At 34.9% G+C, this 24157-nt stretch overlaps 1 protein-coding gene across 4 annotated transcripts in view; it reads right to left on the bottom strand.

Annotated features, from left to right (window-relative positions):
• Window positions 1-263: 263 nt before the first annotated feature.
• Rbm41 (RNA binding motif protein 41) overlaps window positions 264-24157 on the bottom strand; it is a 53687-nt gene continuing 29793 nt past the window's right edge. For 2 of the 4 annotated variants that reach the window (XM_070039967.1, XM_070039968.1), the window contains 3 exons: window positions 18369-18772; window positions 8738-8885; window positions 264-4582 (listed from right to left, as the gene is read on the bottom strand). In XM_070039967.1, coding sequence (XP_069896068.1) covers window positions 4404-4582; window positions 8738-8885; window positions 18369-18772 — 731 coding nt within the window. In that variant the 3' untranslated portion in view covers window positions 264-4403. The remainder of the gene's footprint in view (window positions 4583-8737; window positions 8886-18368; window positions 18773-24157) is intronic. The other 2 variants (XM_070039969.1, XM_070039970.1) reach the window with 1 other exon arrangement.

The raw sequence follows: 24157 nt of genomic DNA, 5'->3' as shown, positions 1-24157 counted from the left end.
TACTTTTCTTGATAATGACCATTCTAACTAGGGTAAGGTGGAATCTCAATGTTGTTTTGACTTGCATTTCTTTTATGGCCAGAGATGTTGAACTTTTCTTCATGTGTCCATTGGCCATTCTGATGTCTTTTTCTGAGAAGTCAGGCAGAAAAAAAGTAGCAGTAAAGGAGTTTTAACTTTTCAGCAGTAATCAAAGATCACAGAATACATATGCTTGTGAAAGAAATGACTTCAAATTTGTCTTTTTCCGTTAAAATTACATTTATTTAAAAATTTACAACAGAAAGATTCCTAATATACAAGTCTATGAGTTTTGACAAGTGCACAAACTCATGTAACTACAAACAAGATTCGGATAATTACCATCATCCAAACAAATCCCTAATGCTACAATTCTGTAGTTACTGAATACACCAACATTAGCCCATGATATTCATTTCTATTATTTTGTCTTTCCTAGAATATAAATGTGAAATCAAACAGTAAATAGCCTTTGAGCCTGGATTCTTCTACTTAGCAAAATGCATTTATGATTCATTTGAGTTGTTGCATAGATGGTTATTAGTTTTTATTGCTGAGCAGAATCATTGGTTATGCAGTTTCTATATCTATGCACCGGTTGAAAGGTTTCCTTTATATTTATTTTTCTCTATTATTAGTGGTCTGCAGATCTAGTATAGAGCAGAATGAGATTTTCCACCCAATAGGAAACAGTTCCTTCTGGAAAGTCTAGCTGAAAACCTGTGTCCCTGGGTAAGATGTACAATAGGCTATAACCAGATAATTTATTTTTTATCTCTTAAACTATATTTAAAATAGAGTAGTTAAAATCCTAAGTGAACAGTATAGTATATCAAAGAAATAGGAGTTGTCCTGAGTACAGTCAGATGATATCCTACAATGGATCTGACAAATATTCTGGAAGCCATGTCATTGCAAGAGTGTTTAAATTTTTTTCAATTTAAAAAATACTGAAAAAAGTAAAAACCATTTAAAATTGTACCACCCTAAATTGTCACAAAGTTTCATGAAAGCCTCCTTTCAGCCTTTATAATTTTACTTCCAAAAGAGTTACAATTTTCTTTAAACATATCAGGCTCTGAGTATAATGCATCTTGATCAGTATTATTCCTTCCATTCTCTCATTTTTTAACTTAATGCAAACTATTGGGGGTTTAGGTAAGAATATATTCATAGATACAGTCTACTATTTTAATGGCTGCAAAGTATTTAAGTGGACTCATTTAGCAATGGATGGACATTTGTGTAATATCCAACTTCCTATGTTTTGAATGTTACATACCACACAATTCATGAGTTTTAGTATATGAATACTATGTATTAACTTGGCACAATTTTAGAACATTTTCACCAAATTCTGGAGAAAACTCATATACCTTAGCTATTGTTCCCAATCATTTCTATTCCTTTCCTTCCCACCCCACTCTAAGCAAATCTTGTCAAAATATACTTGCCAACTGGACACGTCACATAAATGGAAACAGATCATCTGTAGTCATTTGTGACTGGCTTTGTTTCACTGAGCATATTCTCAGGATTCTATGTTGTATACAGTGTCAGAAATGTTCCCATTGTATTGGGTGTAGGAGTTTTTGAATAAAATGTATGTTTTTAAGGTTTTATAGTATTCATCTCAGAAGTCATTTGAGTCTGGGCTTTGTGTGTGTCCTTTTTAAAAATTACTTTATACATTTAGTTATTAGTAGGTCTATTTCTTAATATAATTCTGTCTTTGGAAGATGAAAGAACTATATATTTATACCTTTAAAAATTAATCTTAAACATGTAATTTTCATGAATATTTACGGTAATATTTATCAAAATAAATTCCAGAAAATGGAAACATGGGTTATTTATGATGTTGTTGGTGGTGTTTGTGTGTGCTTTTTCTTCTTTTTCTTCTTCTGTTTCTTGGGGAGGGGGTAAAATAAAGTGAAGAAAGACAGGAAAGAAGGGTAAGCAAATGCAATCATGGTATTCAGTATACACTATGTGGAAAACATAGTATGCAACTTGTGGGCAGAAACAGGATGGGGAACCAGGGGGAAAGCGAAGAAAAGGGGTGACACTGTCCAAAAGAGAAATGTACACATTACCTGAATTGTGAAATGGTAGATCCTCTGTACAACACCTTAATAATAACAATAAAATTATACTTAAAAAATTAATCTTTTTCTTCTTTCTTGTTTTCTCTATTTCTTCCTTAGTTTTTCTATTTCTTTAGTAAAATACAGCATTATCTCCATCTAGGTTCTTTGTCTTGTTATTGGCAAATATATTACATTTCTATATATTATAGCCAAAGTAACTATAAAATACAACCATATACAATTAAAAATTGAGAATAAAGGAAAATGCATTCAAATGATCTTTTATAATTATTTTCTCTGTTACTTTTTATATGGAGAGTTAATGTCTCCAGTCACTTCCTTTCAACCAAAAATGTTCCTTTTTTTTCCTATGAGGTGGGCTAGCAATAGTATTTTTTATTGCAAGGGAATGTTTTACATTATCTTCATTTTTGCAAGAAGAGTTTTATTGTAGATTGGTAAATGATAGTTATTATTCTCTAAGCATTTTGAATGTTATCTTAGTACTGCAACTATAGTTTGTTTCTAAGATCACATTTACAATCACTTTATTTACTTTTTGTTTTTGTTTTTTTTGAGACAGGGTCTCACTGTGATGCACAGGTTGGTCTCAAACTCCGGGCCTCAAGAAACCTTGTTACAGCCGGTGCTGGTGGCTCATGCCTATAATCCTAGCTACTGAGGAAGGTGAGATCTGAGGATCCCAGTTCAAAGCCAGCCCAGGCAGGTAAGTCCGTAAGACTCTTATCTCCAAAAAAAATCATTCAGAAAACTGGAAGTGGTGCTGTGGCTCAAGTGGTAGAGCTCTAGCCTTGAGCTGAAGAGCTGAGGGACAGCTCCCAAGCCCAGAGTTCAAGCCCCACAAACAGCCAAAAAAAGAAAAAAAAAAGAAAGAAAGAAAGAAAAAAACCCTTATTATCTCAGTCTCCTGAGCTAGGTGTACTACATCAGGCCTACTGCTACTGTTATGAATGGGAAGTCAGTTGTTAATCATACTGGGGCTTCCTCATGAGTAATAGCTTGCTTTTCTTGGGTTGCTGTCAAGATTTTCTCTGTCTTTGAATTTTAGTATTTTTATTATGGTGTGGCTGTTGGTGATTTTTTTTTTTTTTGTTTATTCTACTTGGATTTCCTGAGCTCATTCAATGAGTAGGTTTGTGTTTCTCATCAAATCAGAAATATTTATAGCTAGTATTTCTTGCACTATTTTTCTATACCTTTGACGCTGTCATTCTCATAACATGTACATTAGAGTTCCTAATATGCATCAGGTATCCTACATTCTGTCAATTTTACTCATTTTATTTTCTTTCTGTTCCTCACCTTGGAAAGTATTATCTCATTTAACCCTCACAATTAGGTAGATGAGAAATTGAGTTTACATTAATCAAATCACCAAGTTTAGTGGCACATGTGGGCCATGAGGATCACAAGAAGGTCTGACTCCAGACTCCACCATTGGCACCAATTCTCATATACCATATTGTCTTTCTAGTTTTTAGCAATCATAAACAAACAAGTACAGGATTTTAGATAGGCTGTCTCTCTTTTAGAAAATTTTCTTTCCATGACCCTTTAGTATTCTCTGCAAGTATGGCCCCTTCTAAAATTCCCTTATCTAATATTTAACATGTATTAGACATTTGCCTAATGTTTATTGCTTTGAATCAATGCTTGTTCAATGGTATCTAGCTTTAAATGGCCATGAAAACATCAATATTTTGATCTAAAAGATTTCATTAGAAAAATATACAGCTTTTTGAAGGCTCTGAGAACTTAAGTGGAGAAGTATTCATTAAACATGGCAACTCACCTATAAAATTACCTACTGCTTATAGTTTTGATATAACAGCACTTGTTAATATTTAGGTCTTTCATTAATTAGTTGGATAAAATTAGAGATTATTGTGTTTCAGTAAATAAATATTTTAACATTTAATTAGTTTTTAAGTTTTATAGGTAGAAAGCAGTTCTGGAAAGAACGTTATCTCTTGGGGAATGGTACGATTTTCTTTAAATCCTCAGAAATAATCCTATGTCCTGTGAAAATAATATTCTGTGTATTGCCCTTAATACTCAGGATATTGCATGTCCTATATAATATTTGATTGTAGAAAACATTTCCTACCAATTCTCTTCAAAAGCTGAAATGCATTTTCTTTCTAGCTCTCCAATTTTTCCCTTTCAACTCTACGGATATTTCTATCTATACATAAATTCCAGAATCAAGATTCTCATGCCCAAAAGATCATACAGCTAGAATATGTGCATATGTATATATACATACACTGATTATACATAACTACTGACTTCTTTATTACTGCCTGTCCTGTCCGAAGAAGATGATATGAGAGAAGCAGCCTGGAGATCTAATCGTTGCTTTCTGTTCTTTCCAAATTCTATCACCAATATTTTCCCATGCAGGTTATATCCATTTACTTGATGCAATGCTTGACATGCTATTTCCTTATCTAAAAGAAAAAAGAAGAAGGCATCAGTTTACATAGAGATTAATCATTCCAGTTCTGGTTGTTTTGCCTGAGCATTTAGGCAAGAGGGTAATAATGCCATTTGATTTTATCATCTTTTCTATAATCTCCAATTTATATAACTCAGCAAATTTAAAGCACTGGCAAACAATAATTACAATAAAAACTCAAAATGAATATTAGAAGGTGCTTTTTAAACTCAAAGACATAGGCTAAACAAACAAGGATATAGGCAATGTGCTAAAGAAATCTAAGCGGTAACTAGTTATACATAAGTCTCTACTGCAATACAGATCTATAAAAACCAAGTATTTTCAACATGGTAACTGAAATGGAAGAAGCTGTCATGTGACTGAGTATAACTTGCTTCTTTTTCTTTCAGCGACTGTGGGAATCTTTACTGGGACAAGTAACCTAGGAGGTATATAGAAGTTTTGGATATGAGAATATATAGTGCACAAGAGGAGTATTCAAACTATGGGTTTCAGAGCCTGCATGTAAAAAATAAGGAGGGGTGGATTATGACCAGTAGTTGTAGAAACTAAAGTTAACAAGGTGATTAGTCTGAACCTGTTTTGTCTGAGATATACTAAAAAGTTTCAAATGTACACTGTACCTACTGTTATGATTAGCAAAGCAGCTACACATTTAAATGTACCTAGGTTATAAAACCTTTTAGTATGCATTTTAAATTGGTATATCAAATTCTGTGAGGGTATGTTAAGTATTTTTTTTATTGTGAAAATACCATACAGAGGAGTTACAATTACAAGGGCAAGATAATGAGTACATTTCTTATCAAGCATTGTTGCCTCCTCCTTTGTTTCCCCTTCCCATCCCTTCCCATCTCCTACCCACCCTCCCCGACCCCTACCCCACCCCAACCCCCTCCCGAAGTTGTAGAGTTCGCCTTTCGACATAACAATTTGTACATCTCATTGTTGCAATGGGTCCACCTGTATCCCTATTTAAACAATTTGTTTTTTCCCTCCTCCTCCACAAAGTATACTAACATCAGATACAGTGAAAACAGGGGTTATACCGTGGTGGAGGGACATACAAAGCAACAAAGAAATAATCTTATAAATGTGTTAGAAACAATCACAAGAAAGAAAAAAAAAACATTTGAATCCTTATCTTGGGGTTCATTTCACCTAACATCAACTTATCTGACCTTTTCTGCTTGACTCAGACATATACTAGTTATTGCAAATAAGGGAAACCATGGGACCTTTGTTTCTTTTGACCTGGCTTACTTCACTTAATATAATTTTTTCCGTCTTTCCATTTCCTAACAAATGGGGCAATGCCATTCCTTCTGATGGAGGCATAGAATTCCATTGTGTATATATACCACATTTTCTTGATCCATTCATCTACTGAGGGGCATCTGGGTTGGTTCCATATCTTAGCTATGATAAATAATGCTGCAATAAACATAGTTGTGCTGGTAGCTTTAGTGTGGTCTTGTTTGTAAACATTTGGGTACATGCGCAAAAGTGGGATTGCTGGGTCATAGGGGAGCTGTATGTGAAGTCTTTTGAGGAACCTCCATACTGCTTTCCAAAGTGGTTGAACAAGTTTACACTCCCACCAACAATGAAGTAAGGTTCCCTTCTGTCCACATCCCCTCCAGCATCTGTTGTTGTTAAGTTCTTGATTATAGCCATTCTAACTGGGGTGAGGTGATATCTCAATGTTGTTTTGACTTGCATTTCTTTTATGGCTAGGGAGGTTGAGCATTTCTTCGTGTCTATTGGCCATCCTTCTTTTTTTTTTTTTAATTTAATTTAATTTTATTTGTGAACATACTGTACAGAGGAGTTACAATTACATGGGCAGGATAATGCATACATTTCTTACCAAGCATTGCAGCCTCCTCCTTTGTTTACCCTTCACATCCCTTCCCAGCCTCCCCCATCCCCCCCATCCCAATCCTATTCCTTCCCCCACCCCCCCCACCCCCTGCACCGACGTTGTAAAGCTCGTTTTGGACATGACATCTTGTACTTCTCATTGTTGCAACAGGTCCACCTGTATCCTTAAACAACTGGTTTTTCCCCATCTCCTCCACAAGTTATACTGACATCAAATATAGTGAAAACAGGGGTTATACTGTGGGGGAGGGACATACAAAGCAACAAAGAGATAATCTTATAAATGCGTTAGAAACACATGCATGAAAGAAAAAAACATTAAAATACACATCTAAGGGTTCATTTTCCTGACATCACATTATCTGACCTTTTCCGCTTGACTCATACATATACTAGATATTACAAATAAGGGAAACCATGGGACCTATGTTTCTTTGGGCCTGGCGTACTTCACTTAATATAATTTTTTCCAAGTTTTTCCATTTCCTAACAAATGGGGCAATGTCATTCTTTCTGATGGAGGCATAGAATTCCATTGTGTATATATACCACATTTTCTTGATCCATTCATCTACTGAGGGGCATCTGGGTTGGTTCTATATCTTAGCTATGATAAATAATGCTGCAATAAACATAGTTGTGCTGGTAGCTTTAGTGTGGTCTTGTTTGTAAACATTTGGGTACATGCGCAAAAGTGGGATTGCTGGGTCATAGGGGAGCTGTATGTGAAGTCTTTTGAGGAACCTCCATACTGCTTTCCAAAGTGGTTGAACAAGTTTACACTCCCACCAACAATGAAGTAAGGTTCCCTTCTGTCCACATCCCCTCCAGCATCTGTTGTTGTTAGAGTTCTTGATTTTTGCCATTCTAACTGGGGTGAGGTGATATCTCAATGTTGTTTTGACTTGCATTTCTTTTATGGCTAGGGAGGTTGAGCATTTCTTCATGTGTCTATTGGCCATCATCCTTCTTTCCTTGTCAGAGAAGTTTCTCTTTAAGTCTTTAGCCCACTTATTTATTGGGCAGTTGTTTCTTTGAGGATTTGTTGTGGAGGATTTAATTTTTTGAGTTCCAGGTATATTTTAGATATGAGACCCTTGTTCATTGTATGGCTACTGAAGATCTTCTCCAAATCTGTGGGCTTTCCATTGATCTTGCTAGCTATGTCCTTTGCCATGCAGAAGCTCTGCAATTTCATGCAATCCCATTTGTCCAATCTTTCTTTGATTTGTTGTGTTTCTGGATCTCTATTAAAGAGGTCCTATACTTTGAAAGACTAAACACGAAACCACTGGTAAAGAGGATCTATATATTTTCAATGGGATATAAAAGATGATATATGAGTGTACAACAAACACGAAGGGAGACTAGCAGTACTCAGGTATAAAATCCCTTGTCTACACATAGGCTATAAAAGCAATGACAGTTTAGGGATAATGAAGCATATAGATCTTATCTAGATTCCTCCCTAAAAGACATAAACTGGCTAGTTTATCACAGAAATAAAAATTTGTGTATTATTCTGGCATTTTGATTAGAACATTAAATCCATGTAGTAAGATACAAGTGAGATTTACAATAATGGACCATTACCCACTAATTAAGAATTAGTGGTGGGGTGCTGGTGGCTCATGCCTGTAATCCTAGCTACTCAGGTGGCTGAGATCTGAAGATCATACTTTGAAGCCAGCGAAGGCAGGAAAGTCCCTGAGACACTTATCTCCAATAAACCACTCAGAAAAAGCTGGAAGTGGCACTGTGGCTCAAATAGTAGAACATTAGGCTTGGGCAAAAGAAGCTCAGGGACAGTGCCCAGGCCCTATGTTCAAGTTCCAGAACCAAAAAGAAAAAAAAAAGTAAAAACTTAGTATATTAGCCTGCAGTCATTTAGTCCTAAATAGAGCATAAGACAAGTACACATGTTCTAATCACAATGCCAACATATATTAATTACTGAATAATCTAATTATAACTTGGATGAGAAATACTAATGTCATAAAAGGGAATAAAATTTGAAGTATGAAGGAAATGCCAAGATTGGGGACATAAGGGCACCTGGATAAAGGGATCATGCATTCTCAACAAAGGAGAAGGAGAGACAGAGAGGAGGACAGAGGAACACTGAAAATATATCTTCCTTACTTCTCTTGTCTTCTTATATGCTGTGAAGAATCAAGGCTACAATTAAATAGAGAGGTTATAGGTAGTCTTTAGGAAACAGACTTTGTAACTGAGTAACTATGTAGATGGAGCTACTTACTGGGAAAGGTGATGAAAGCTTGTCCCTTCATTCGTCCAGTCATTATTTGAAATTCAATTGGAGGTCCTTTTTTCTCCTGGAAGCGGGCGAATAATGATATAAGATCTCTATCTGTCACCCGAGAGCTAAGGTTCTTCAGGTATAACACCTAATGTAAATTGAAGATCAAGAAAAATGCCATATAAGAAAGGTAAAGCAACTCTTTCATTATTGCCAGAAATAGTTTGAGAGAGATAGTGGATTAAATACATTAATCAAAGTTTCCTCTCTCCAGAAAACTCTTTAGAACTACAAGGACTTAACAAACACAAACCAAACAAGGTCAGAAAGAACAAAGAAAGACGGCAATAGCAACACTATTTTGGTAGCTGGAAAATAAATGGATAAGCAAGAATAACTTAGCACACTCAAGAAAGCCGAATAATAAATCAGCAATGGGGAAGCCAAGAACTCACCTAATCTTTACCTAAGAATCTTCAAAAGCCAGATGTGGTGGTGTGCACCTACAGTCCCAGCTACTAGGGAACCTGAGGTAGGAAGACAGAGTGTAGCATGGACAACATAGTGACACTTTGTCTCAAAAAAGAGGAGGCAAGTAGGGAGGAAGGAAAGAACTAGATCACTCAAAAAAAGTTTGGGAATTGATAGCTTCATATTTCTTTGGAAATGGATGTGAAGGGTTGGAATTAAAATAAGAATGATAGGTTGAAGAACGTTTAAAAGCTAATTAGATCTTTAAATGTCTTCCACAATATGCTACTGGGTGAGGGTAGCCAATAATCTTGGTACAATACTAGAGGCTTACTGTCAGAGGGTAGAGAATGCCATATATAGGTGAGGTTCTAAATGTTATTTCTGAAAGCAAGGAGATTAAGAGAGAGAGTATGCACATTAAAGGCTAGGAACTTTTGGGCCTTGACAATAATTGGTCCTAGAATGCTTGAACCATCTCTTCAACACATCCAAAGCAGTTTACTCTGGACACACTCAAAATCCCGCAAAGGAAAGATATAAAAACACTGACTTGGGATGGTGAATTTCTCCAACAAATGGTCTAGTCAATGTCTTGAGACAAGAGTCTTCCTATGTAGCCAAGACTGGCCTTGAACTCACGATCCTCTTGCCTCAGCCTCCCAAGCTGGGACTTCAGTAGACCACTTTAAAGTGCAGTTCAAAGTCCTCAAGGGCCATTCATGTTCAGCATGGATTATCAAATATCTGAGGAAAGCCTCTAATATGAAAGAGAATAGAACAAACAGAAAAGAAAGCAAATAGGAGGAAACAGAAATCATCAAAGGAGAAAAAACACTTTCAAGAACTTTACTAATATCTTCAGAAAAGTAAAAAAAAAAATTCCATCAATTGGAAATGGGATGCTGTCTAAAAATATAAGAGAAAAGTGTTCTTACATGTAATTCAACTTAAGGCACTATCAGGTTTAAGCAGATTTTAATATGTATAGTAACCGCAAGGAAAATATAGGCAAAAGATAGAGAAGCACGGAATCACAGCATGTCACTACAGAACTAATGAGAAATCAAAAAAAAAAATCAATGAAACTCAAAGGCAGACAGCTAAGAGAGAAATAGACAAAAGAGTTACAAGACAGACCAAAAACAATGAACAATAGCCACACTAAGTAGTATCTATTCACAATTACCTTAAATGTAACTGGATTAAACTCATGAAAAGATAAAGTGGCTGAATGGATAAAATAAACAAGATTTAACTGTGTGCTGAATAACAGATTCACTTTCAACTTACGGATATATGCAGGCTCAAAGTAAAAAGACAAAACATTCCATGCAATGGTAACAAAAAAGTAGCACGGGTGGCTTATACTTACATTAGACAAAACAGGCCTCAAGTTAAAACTGTCATGAAGACAAAGGATATTATATTGATAAAAGGGGTCAATTCACTAGGGAAGTGAATTTTTAATATTACTGAATAGCTTTCAATCAAAAGTACCAGAGCACTTAAATATATGAAGCAAACAATGACTGAACTGAAGGAAGAAACAGTAAGAATCACAATAATAGATTTCAATACTCCACTTTCAATCATGAATAGGACATTCAAACATATAAGATCAACAAAGAAACAGAGGGATAGGAGTGTAGCTCAGTGGTAGAGCACTTGCCTAGCATATGCGAGGCCCTGGGTTCAATCCCCAGCACTGCAAAACAAAACCAAAAAAGTCAATAAAGAAACAGAAGACTTTAACAACACTGTAGATCAAATGATCTTAACAGATATATACAGATCATTCCACACAACAGTAACAGAATATATATTCTTCAGTACACATAAAACATTATTTGGGGCAGGTTGCATACTAGGTCTCAAAAGTCTTTACAAAATTTAAAAGGCCTAAAGAAAAGTAAAATATCTTTTTTTTTTACTACAATGGAATGAAACTAGAAATCAATAGCAGAACAAAATTAGAAAATTAAAAGTATATACAAATTAGAAAACAGTCTTGAACAAGAGGTAGCCAATAAAAAAAGGATATTAGAAAATATCTTGAGACAAATTAAAATGAAAACTATCTAAACTTAAAGGATGCTACAAAAGCAGAATTAAGTAGGTGTGTGTGTGTGTGTGTGTGTGTGTGTGTGTGTGTGTGTGTGTGTGTGTGTGTGTGTGTGTGTGTGTGTGTGTGTGTGTGTGTGTGTGTGTGTGTGTGTGTGTGTGTGTGTGTGTGTGTGTGTGTGTGTGTGTGTGTGTGTGTGTGTGTACACTAGGTGCTACCCTTGAGATTTTTTTGCAAGGCTAGCACTCTCCCACTTGAGCTCCAAGTCTGCTTTTTGGTAGTTTATTGGAGATAAGAATCTCATGGACTTTTCTGCCTGGGCTGGATTCAAACCCTGAACCTCAGATCTGAGCCTTCTCATTAGCTACAATTACAGGAATGGGCCACTGCCACCCAGTTTAGATAGAAATTTTATAGAAACAACTACATTTAAAAGAAAATCAGAGAGGCTATGAGAGAGGGTGAATGAGGATAAATATGGTTGAAGTAGTTTGTTTTGCACATATGGAAACAGAACAATGAAACCTATTGATATTGTTTTAGAAGAGGGTAAAGGAGAATGACAGAGGGGGTGAGTTTGCTCAGGGATACATTGTTTACATGTATGGAAATGTCACAATGAAACCTGCCTTTTGTAAGTAATATATGCTAATAAAAATGGATAGTTAAGAAAAGATCTTTAACTGGGTGCAATGGCTCATACCTGTAATCCTAATTTGGGGACAGAGATAGGGAGATCTTAGTTCAAGGACAACCAGGGCAAAAAGTTCTTGAGATCTTACTTCAACCAATTAAAAGATGTTCATAGTAGTATGTACCCATTGTCTCAGTTACGCAAAAAAGCCTATGTAGGAAGACTGTGGTTCAGGCTTGCATGGGCATCAGTGAGAGACCCTTTCTGAAAAATAAAGTAAAAATGGTTGGAGGTGTGGCTCAGGTGACAAAGAACCTGCCTAGCAAACACAATGGCATGAGTTCAAACCCCAGAACTGCCATAAATAAAGATCTCAAATACACAACCTAATTCTATACTTCAAGCAAGCAGAATAAAGAACTAAGACCAAAGTCAGCAGAAGAATAAAATTTTTCAAAAAACGAATAAAGCCAAGGTTTGTTTTTTGAAAAGACCAGCATACTTTTAGACCAACAAAATTTTTGCTAGGCTAACAAAAAAGACAATTCAAATAAATAAAAATTAGAAATGGAAGAGGTATATAACCAGTATCACAGAAATAATGCTTTTAAGGAACTAAAAACAATTACATACCAACAAATTAGATAATGTAGAAGACAATGATAAATTCCTAGAAACATAAAACTTTCTGCACTGAATTATTAAGAAACAGAAAGTTGGAACAGATCAGTAATAAGGAAAATAAATCAGTAATAAAAAAGTTCCTAATAAAAGCCTGTGACCAGATTGCTTCACTAATGAATCACACTAAATATTTAAAGAGTTGATGCAAATCCTCCTTAAACTCTTCCAAAAGAAAATGAAGAGAACACTTCCAGAGTCACTGTGTAAGGCCAGACCAATGTCCTGCTGAATGCAGGTATGAAAATCCTCAAAGAAATACTACCACACTGAGCAAAATAGAATATTAAAAGGGTCATATACTATGACCAAGTGGGATGAATCCTTGAGATCTGAAGATGGTTTAACATGCAAAATCAATATCAAACAACATACAACAGAATGAAAGTCACATGATCATCTCAGTAGATGCACACATAGTATTTGACTAAATTCAACACCATTTTATGATAAGTATACTAAATAAACCAGTGAAAGAAGGAAATTACCTCAAAAAATTCAAAACTATAAATGAGAAGCCTATAGTTAACATTAGATTCAAGAGTAAAAAAAGCAAAGTCTTTCTTCTAAGATCAAGGATATGCATCCTTGCCTCTTCTATCAATACTCTGATGAAAGTCCTAGCAGAGCAATTAGGCAAGGCAAATAAATAAAACACATCCAAATCAGACAGAAAGAAGCAAAGCATTTATTTTTGTTCACATATGAAATGACCATAAACACTGAACAAAAAATGTAGAACTGAGCAAAACTGCAGAATATCTAACACAAAGTACTCAGTTGTTTGTCTATACATTAACAGTTAACAATTTTAAAAGGAAATCCATTTGCAATGCCATCAAAAAGAATAAAATACAGAAGAATGAGTGTAATAAAGAGTTGAATAATAAAAATTAAATGTAGAAAGAAATTAAAGAAGACATAAATGGAAAGATGTTCTGTTTTAATGAATGGGAAAACTGCTAAAGTATTTACACTAACCAAAGTGTATTCTCTGTCAAAGTCCTAATGGCACTTTAAACAAAAATAGAAAAAAATACTAAAATCATATAGAACCATAATGATACCAAATAGCCAAAATGATCTGGAGACATAAAGCTAGAGCCTTCACAAAGATTATTTCAAGACATTTTACTAAGAAATCAAAACAATATGATACTGCCATAAACGGATACATAGTTCTATGAGCAGGACAGACTAGAAATGCATCATGAATTTATAGTTCAGTAAACTGATCGACAAGTGTACTAGGAACACAAAATTGAGGGACATATTCTGTTCAACAAAATGTTAAGACTTAAAACAAATCACACACTATAAAATTGTACCCTTATACCATGTACAAAAGTCAACCTCAAATGCACTAAAGATTTACTTAAATTAAGACCTAAAACTGGAAAGTTCCTAGAGAAAATAGGGTATTTCTTAGCATTGGTTTTGACAATGATTTTGATATAACATCAGAAGCATATGCAGCAAAAACAAAAATAGAAAAGAGGTATTACCTCAAACTAAAAAGGTCTGCACAGTAAAACTATCACTAGTGAAAAGGCAACCTATATAAAATAGGAAAAGTGTGTGCAAGCCGTATTTAATAAACAATTCATAGCTAATAAAAATCTCAATAGTCAAAAACAAATATAATGTGATTAAAATATGGTCAAAAGACTCAAATAGACATTGCATCAAGAAGACATACAAATGGTCAATGCATATATAAAAAGATGTTCAATATTATTAGTCACTATAGAAATGCAAATCAAAGCCAGAATGATGTACGTCTATTGGGATACACATTATCTAAATTTAAAAAGAAATAGCAAGTGCTGGCAAGGATATGGAGAAACTTGTACACTATTGGTGGGAATGTAAATTGATAAAGTTGCTGTGCAGAACAGTATGAAAGTTCCCACAAAAAATAAAAATGAAAACTAAGGTTTAATCAAATAATCCCACTTTTAGGTATTTATCCAAGAGTTTAACATGGTCTTAAATTCCCATGTTCATTGTTGCATTATTCAAATGGCTGAAAGGTAGGAACAATCTGTCCATTTATGAATGCATGAAAGGTGAAATAGACAATGGCATATAATTCAATGTTACAAAGACAATTCTGTCACATGGACGAAAGCTAAGTGAAATAAGCCACAAAAGGATAAATTTCATGCTTCTGCTCATATAAAGTAACCATGAAAGCATGGTTACCAGGGGCTAGAAGGGGGATATGGGGAGTTGTTATTCAATGGGTAAAACATTTCAATTATGGAAGATGAAAACTTTCCATAGATATGCTGTATGATATTATGCTTATAGTTATCAATACTGTAGTAGACACTTAAAATTTAAGAGAATACATTCAATGGAAGAGAAACAAAGATCACAATACAAAAAAGAAAAGTAAAAAAAGCATTAGTTATCTCCTTTTTAGCTAGAAACTAATACCGTTTTTAAAGGAACTAAGAAAAAATTCAAGCAGGAACAGTAAATAATAGCTAGAAAATAGACCCCATTTAAATGACTTATCCACTGAAATAAATAAAAACATTAAGCATTGTTAACTAGTAGTAGAAACTTTGTCTCAAAAAATTTAAAACCTGGACATTCAAACATTTAGCATTTATAGATGCTTGTATCTTAAAAGCATGCTTGTGATTCATTTCAGTAATTTTAGGTGATCTTGAATTTTGACTTTCAAATACTTAGATTTTTCACCAATTAAGAAAGTCAATTTCTCAGGATTACAGGCGTAAGCCATTGGCATCCAGCTGCTACAGTTTTAAATCATGAATAGATGTGAAAAGTTTTTTCAATGCTTTTCTACAATGATCACATGGACATCCATGTTTCTAACCTCTGTGAAATGGCCATTTAAATCTTCAGCCTATTTCTGTTAGGTTGTTTGCAATTCGCTTATTGATTTATGATTTCCTTAAAATGACTCAGAAAAGCACACACCATAAAAAATGGGTAATTTGATACTATTAAAAGATTTCTTCTAGGGCTGGGAAGGTGGCTCAGTGGTAGAGCGCTTGCCTTGCATGCATGAGGCCCTGGGTTTGATTCCTCAGCACCACATAAGCAAAGAAGAAAAAAACCGGAAGTGGCGCTGTGGCTCAAGTGGTAGAGTGCTAGCCTTGAGCTGAAGAGCTGAGGGACAGCACCCAGGCCCAGAGTTCAGGCCCCACGACCGGACCAAAAACAAAAAAAATAAAAGATTTCTTCTCAACAATATGTTTAAAAATGTCATTTACTGGAAAAAAGATATATACTAGGTAAACAGCAAAGATTTATGTCCAAAAATGTAAAATAATCCCTATAAATAAATAAATATATAAAGCAAAAATATTAAATGGTGGGAAAAGGAACAGAAAAGCTAATTAATTCACAGAGGGGTGATGAAGGGCTATTAATATATGAATATATGCATCACTTCACTGGAAGTCAGGAACATGTAAATTAAAAACATATGGTACCTTTTAAAATGTATTAGAATTACAAAATTAAGTCTAATACTACAAAGTCTTGACAAAGATGTGAAAGGAAATTTCTAAGATCTTCTTTATTGGAAACTGAAGATAGATGTATCCTATATCACAGTAATTCCACTTCTAGATATATAACCTAGAAAATTCTGAAAAAGTTACTTTCAGATCAATACTATCAGCATCACCTGGAAGCATGTTAGACATACAAGTTGTCAAATTGTCACAATTGTTACTCAAGATCTACTGAGCAAAAAATTCTGGGGATAGAGCCCAGCAATCTGTGTTAGTAAGTCTCTCAAATAACTCTAATGTGCACTAACACGTAAGAACCACTGTAAGCCAGTGATACTCCTCCAATTTTTTTTAAATTGGAACTTATAGGAAAATCTGTATTTTATGTTTTGGCTCACAACATAAAATGTTGTGAGAAGAGGGAGAAGTAGTACTTCTCCTTCTTCTCCCCATCTTCCCTTTCACACAAATCACTCACTCACTCACACACATTCTTCCTCCTCCTTCTCTAATGCACATGTATATATATGCATGCACAAACTTTAAGAAACAGCAACTAACTATATGAAATATAATTCAGTATTTTCTACTGTATTCTATTTCATAAAAATAATCTGGCTGGTTGTGATCTACTAATTATAACCTAAGTTTGAAAAACATTGTCCCAGAGAAACTCTTGCATATGTGCAATAAGAGGTACAAAAAGTGTTTGTTACAGTGATCTGCAACAGTCAAATAATGGATAGGATACATTTTCTGGAAAATGGATTAATGAATTATGGTATACTTCTACAATGGGTTACTAAATCTTTGTATGATTAAAAATAGATTTCAAAAATATTAGACATATTAAACAACATGTTATAGAGAGAAAAGAATATGGTATCAAGTTTCAAAATGTATAAAATTATGTTTATGACTACAGGTATTTCTCAACTTACAGTGGAGCTGCATCTTGATAAACCCCTTGTTAGTTGAAAATGCATTTAATATACTTTTTTCTACAGAACCGCATAATTTAGCAAAATAGTATATCTTAGAGTACCAATTGTTTCTCCTTATAGTCACATGGCTGACCAGAAGGTGCATATCAAGAGAATACCATGAAATATATTGCTAGCAGAGAAAGAAACCAAATTAAAAACTTAAAGTACATCTTCTACTGAATGCATATTGCTTTCACATAGTCACAAAGTAAAAAAATGTATATTGTCATAATAAGTTAGGGACAATCTGTCTACAGACTTGTAGTAAATGGAATGGAAATAGAAAATCTGGGATAGTGGTTACACCTGGAAAAATGGGATTGGTTAGGGATACACAGAAGTCTTCAGGTGTATCTACAATATTTTACTGTTTTAAAATTAAGTACTTGCTAGATATGACTAGATAGGTATTAGAGTAGCTAGGATCCAGTTGTACCCAGAACTTCTATATAATTCTTAATATTTTGTAACAAAAACTAAGTAAAAATCAAGCTACTATGGAACAAAGAGCAACAAACATAACAAAATTCAATCCCCTGAAGAAAAGCGCCTTAATGTCCTTCATTCACAATTGACTTTTTTAAAAAACTTCATGGACAGTCAGAAATTGGCATTATTATTTGGTTTAGCCTTTTAAGGTAGACAGAATAAAATAATGTTCTAGAAGTTTGGGCTCTCTCTTTGGGCAACATGGCAATGAAATATATTCTGTTCCAGATGTAATATATATCACAAATATAAAATAATTATTTGGCCAATAAAACAAGGGTAATCTACATTACCTAGTTATACATTTGACAAGTTCTCAAATTTTGGAGGACCTGTGTTCTCAATGTACTGCTTTGCTAATAGCAACTTAAGTCCCATTGTATGAAAGCAAGATGCACCATGAAGATAAAACTCACATGGTAACTAATAATTCTTCTCATACCAGGTGGTCTATTATTTATTGACTAATTATAGAGCCCACACAGCTACCAGCTGTGGTGGCACATGGCTACTACTTGATTATTTTTAGCCCTGGAAATTGGAGGTTGCCTTTTCAATTTGGGATTACATGCAGTCTTATCAAGATTTTTTTAAAATTTGGAGCATGGCATATGACCCTAAGAAAAGCACAAAGAAGATTGCCAGAAATACTACTTATACAGTATGCAGAGAACAAGTAGTTAAAAGTCAAGGACAAACAGAATCACTGTGCCTATATATAATCAAAACTATTTTAAAAGTATTACTTTAGTTAGATATAAATAAAAGTGAAAACAACCCATGCTGTTTTTCTTGGTTTGGCCTATACCTTGTTCGGTTCCCCTGGATTATATGAAGAAAACATAGGAATGTTTCGGATCTCTTCCTCGGACAAACGATTTCTCTGGATTTCATCTTCTGGGACAAATTCTATTGGCTCTGTCAGCTTCTTAGGCCCAGTCCAACACTGCTCAGGTGAAAAATCATTAACTTTTGCCACATGGAGACTGGGACCTTTACCCTGTGCTGCCTGATTCCCCTCGTCCTGGAGTAATGACGAGTTCTCAGCTGTGTCACTATCACTCACTGATGTAGCTGAGACCAGTGAGTGGGAAGCAAGGGGTTCACCTCTCATAAGTTGGAACTCTTCAAGATGTTTTTTCATTATCACCTCTTGGTAAAAATTTTCCAGGTTGTTTATGGAATCACCTCTGTTCTTCTTTCGGGATTCATCTGGATCAAGACAAAAAGATAGGAAAGTTCTACAAATGTATCAGTACAAACATTTACAAATTATTAAAATTAGGTCCTGGATTTCAGATAGAGAAATTCTACTGGGACAAATAGCAATAAAATACATGTATAGCACGTATAACAATGCATCTCTAACAAGGCCAGGATGATGGCAATAATTAAGGCACCTAGGACTTTCAGGACCATGTACCTCTACTTGATAAGAACATATGAAAAATATAACTAGTAGGACATTATTAAACTTTAGCAAATTACAATTTCCTTACTGTCATCTAATACCAAGTCCATATTTAAACTGCCTTATTTCAAATATTTTTTTACACTTGGCTAGTTAATTCAAGATCAAAATGAGTTTTCAGCTGTTACAATTCTTTTTTTTGGGGGGGGGGGTATGGTCCTGGGGCCTGAACTCTGGGCCTGGGCGCTGTCCCTCAGCTCTTCAGCTCAAGGCTAGCACTCTACCACTTGAGCCACAGTGCCACTTCCAGCTTTTTTTTTTTTTTTTTTTTTTTTTTTTGTTGGTCGTGGGGCTTGAACTCTGGGCCTGGGCGTTGTCCCTCAGCTCTTCAGCTCAAGGCGAGCGCTCTACCACTTGAGCTACAGCGCTACTTCCGGTTTTCTGGTGGTTTATTGGAGATAGGAGTCTCACGGTCTCTCCTGCCCGGGCTGGCTTTGAACCGCGATCCTCAGATCTCAGCCTCCTGAGTAGCTAGGATTACAGGCGTGAGCCACCAGCGCCCGGCTCACTTCCAGCTTTTTTTAATGTGGTGCTGAGGAATCGAACCCAGGGTCTCAGGCATGCAAGGCAAGTGCTCTACCACTGAGCCACCTTCCCAGCCCAGCTGTTACAATTCTTAATCCTTTTATTCTAAAACGGTGCCCTTTCCTTCTTCTTTAGCTTGTTTTCTCCTCCACCTAATTTCATTGGGAAACCATATATGGTCTATGAACAAATATATAATAATTTTCTGATTATGTTAATTTATTCAATCCCTTCTACTTCCCAGCAGCTAACTCCAAATCTATGTTATCTAATAAAAATGTGTTTAAATATTGTGTGTATGTATGTCAGTACTGGAGTATAAATTTAGTGCCTCATGCTTGCGTTGGGCTTTCTTGCTCAAAGCTAGTGCTCCAGTTTTTGCTGACTAATTGGAGATAATTGGACTTTTCTGCTTGGGTTGACTTCAAACCACAACCCTCCAGGGCTTAGCTTCCTGAGTAGGCAGTATTACAGGTGTAAGCCACCAGCATCTGGCGAACTTAGATTTTTAATATCAATTTATCAAGTCAAACTAAGCACAGTTTGAAGCTCAGTAGCCAGGTCTGGCTAGTAAAACTGTACTAGAACTGATAAAGACTGTATAATTATAGAAAATATACTGAACAGTGTTGATTATATGTTTTTAGGAAATATATGTCATCCTATTTAATATCATAAGGCACCCATTTGATGCTCAAAATTTTTAGTGATGTTGAAATGAATCTGTGCTGTGGTGTTGGTTTCATCCCCTCCAATATTAAGTTCTCTCATTCACATTTCACCTAATGGGCTTTCATTAATTGATAAATACTGCCTAAAGTGATTAATGTATTAAGAGCTACAAAATGGGGCTTTCTTAATTATATTATTTCTATTTTTTCTCAAAATTTTTATTAGCATCAGTGAGTTATACAAGGGGGTTCCATTTTGACATGTCTATATATGCATACAATGTACCTATTTCTTTTATATTTGTTATCTGGCATTTTATAGTGAACTTACTGTCATGTCATCAACATTTAGCTTCCCTATAGTTCATACAGGAATAGAAAGATAAATGTTTGATTCTTTCCCATCCTTTATCAATTATGACACTACTGAGTTGTATCTTAGAAATGTTTAATAGTGATCAATGGTTATTTTTAGTATAATTATGAAGTCATAAATTTTAATATACTGTTATTTTACGTGTTTTAATAAAACATAGTTATTCTCTACCCTCCTTGGCAGTACTAAGGATCAAACTCAGGATTTCATGCTTTTGAGGCAGACACACTACAACTTGAGCCATGCATCTAGCCCCTTTCTGCATTGGTTATTTTCAAGGCAGGGTCTTGCTTTATGCTCAGCTGGCCTGGAATACAGTCCTCCTACTTGTGTTTCCTCCTGTTGCTGGGGATGATAGGTTCATGATGATATCTGGGATAACAGGTGCCTACTACTTCATTTAGCCATTGGTTGAAATGGAGTTTTCCAAATTTTTATGCCCAGGTTGACCTTGCACTCAACTTCTGCCTCTTAAGTAGCTAGGATTACTAGGTGGCATGATGACCCATCATGCCTGGCTGATCTTTTGCCCCTAGTGGTCAACTTACCCCACTTAGGAGTCCCTTCCAGTAAGTTCTTTAATTGTTTATTGATTTTTCTGGGACAGAAAGACAAACCAAATTTATATTACATATTTTCTAACGTGAACCTGGAAGATTTCTCCAAGGATCCTTGATTCCTTTTAAAGAGATGTGGCATTTAGAAATCACTGTGTTGTTAGGTGTATTCACTGCTGTTGAACTGTCGTTGCTTACAGATTGTTATAGAGTAAAAAGCTACAACCTTCGGTAGCAGAAAAATACACCTTGTATTCACATTACTATTTGTAATTCACTTTAATATAACTGGGTTTTTACTTAAATTCCCTGATTTTTGATTTCTATCTCTTTTCCTTTACACTTATCAGATTTGTTTTTCTTTTTTCTCCCACAGTGCTGGAAATTAAACCCAGGACCATATGCATCCTATGCATTCTTCACCAGTCTATATATTCCTAGCCACTAGTATGCTAATATCAAAATAACTCACTAGCTTCTTCCTAAAATATACTTACATGACTTTAGAAGTTCAAAACAATATTATATGACTATCAATGTTAAAACTAATGAATATACAGTTTTATATTTCCTTCAGTTACCTTGCCCTGTGAATATGCTTAATTTAGAATATAAAAATATTACTTTAAAATCACTAAAACATTTTCTCTGTTTAGTCATGGTACCAATTTTATTTATTATTAGCTTTATTGGTTCCTGGTTGTTTCTGAAATTTATTTCTCCTCCCCTTTCTCTGTCCCCTTTATCCTACTCCTGTCCTCCCCTATAAGTAAATAAATTATGGTTCTGTTGCTTCTTTGCTGAAAATATAAACATACAGGCTCCCACACCCCCATATACACATATACAAGTCATTAGTTATACCTGTCTGCTATATAAAAGGAATTCACTATAAACACTGTTTCGCAAATTACTTTTTAGGACTAAGCAGTATGTTCTACCAGGTAACTCTATTAATGTGTAAAAATCTTCCTTTTTAAAATTGCAAATTACTCCATTGTGTACAATAGCTTATTCAAGTACTCATAAACATTGGTCTTATATTCAGTCTTATGCTGTTATGAGTAATACCTTGAAAAATAGTTTTGTATATATGGAATTCACTATTTTTTTCAGAATATTTTGAAATAGATTCTATGAAGTGAAGTCTTGAGATGAAGAATGAATGTGTGTAATTATATATATTATTAAATTTCACTCTGTATGACTTTTACTATTCTGTTACTTCTACCAGCAAGGCATAAGAATATTTAGAGAAGTATTTCTTAAGGTACAAAAGTGCTAACTCTTAAGGAAAAGATTGGTAAATTCAACTGTAATAAAATTAGAAGCCTCTTTATCAAAAATTTCATAAAGAGATGGAAAAGTAAAGCCCCAGAATAAGAAAAGATATTTTCTATAGAGAACCACTCCATCATTTGAAACCACTAGAAAAAATGAGCACAGGATTGAAGAGATATACTACAAAAGATGAAACACACATAGCTCATAAATATATGCAAAAGATCTCAACTACATTAGAATTTGGGGAGATGAAAGTTAAGAAGGAAACGAGATACATAAAGAAATCTGACATATTGAAAAAAATGTAAAATAATGCAAATATCATGTATTAGTGAGGTTGGAAAAAAAACTAGAACTGGATGAATCTACACACACACACACACACACACACACACATACACACACACACACACACACACACACACACACACACACACACACACACACACTTCAAAAATCTTATTATATGAGCCAGATACATTTCCTGAGATATAGCAATAAACAAATACCCTGGGAACTACTACACAAGATAAAGATAGCACCTACGATCCTCCAGTGTTTTCTCCCCAGACACACTAAATTGAAGTTATACAAGCACACAAGCTGAAGAAATCAGGTGAGCAACTTATAATTCTATAACAAAATGAAAAATAAAAACACATTGAAGGTAAGAATGAAAGAGATTGGAGTAATGTGAGAAACAGCTTAAGAAAACAAGGAATGCCTGTGGTTTCTAGAAGCTGCACAAAGCCTGCCTAGAGTTAGGTACCAGTGGCTCATGACAGTAGCTCATCCTAGCTACTCGGAGGTGCAGATGGGGAGAAGTGTGGTTCCAGGCCAGATGGGTAAAAAAAGTTCTTGAGATTTCCATCTCAACAAAAATAGCTGGGTATGGTGGCATGTCTGTCGTGTCAACTATATGGTGAGCATAAATAGGGGATTGTGATCCAGGCCAATTTGGGCAAAAAAAAAAAAAATCTATTTCAAATAAGCTGAGCAAAAAGGGATGGAAACTTAGCACAAGCAGTAAAGTTTCTAACTTACAGATATGAAGCCCTGAGTTCAAACCAAAGTACTGACAAAAAAAAAAAAAAACTCCAATGAAATGAAAAACAAAACTAGCTGGGAGCTTGTCTCATGCCTGTAATCAAGTCAGCCTGGGCAGGAAAGTCTGTGACTTGTCTCCAATTAGCCACCAGAAGCATGGAAGTGGAACTGTGGCTCAAGTGGTAGAGTTGCAGTCTTGACCAAAAAAGCTCAGGGACAGCACCCAGGCCCTGAATTCAAGCTCTATGAATAAAGAAAAAACAAAAAACCAAAAACCTCAAGCCCATCTAGAGTCTCCAGAAGGAATCAGCCTGCTGACACCTTGAATTTTGAACGTCTGATTCCCAGACTATAAGAGAAGAAATGAGTGTTTAAGTCACCAAATTTATGGTAATCAGTTAAAGCACAGGAAAACAATATACTGCCCCAAAATAGAGCTATGCACTATTTCCATTCAGCATGGTAATCAGGGTTCTGGAAAATATAAAGTGATGATGATGATGATGATAATGATGGGAAAGGAAGTAAAACTATTCCCAGGAACATTATCTATGTAGAAAATCCTAAATTATCCAATAATAAAATCATTACAATTAATGAGAAAATTTAGTCACAGGCTATAAATCAATATATAAAAATTAACTTCCTGTGCACTTGCATGGAACA

This window comes from Dipodomys merriami, unplaced genomic scaffold (assembly GCF_024711535.1).
Source record: "Dipodomys merriami isolate MVZ:Mamm:240054 unplaced genomic scaffold, mDipMer1.0.p SCAF_3, whole genome shotgun sequence".
NCBI classification, from domain to species: domain Eukaryota; kingdom Metazoa; phylum Chordata; class Mammalia; order Rodentia; family Heteromyidae; genus Dipodomys; species Dipodomys merriami.
This window is presented reverse-complemented; position numbering and strand designations above follow the sequence as displayed.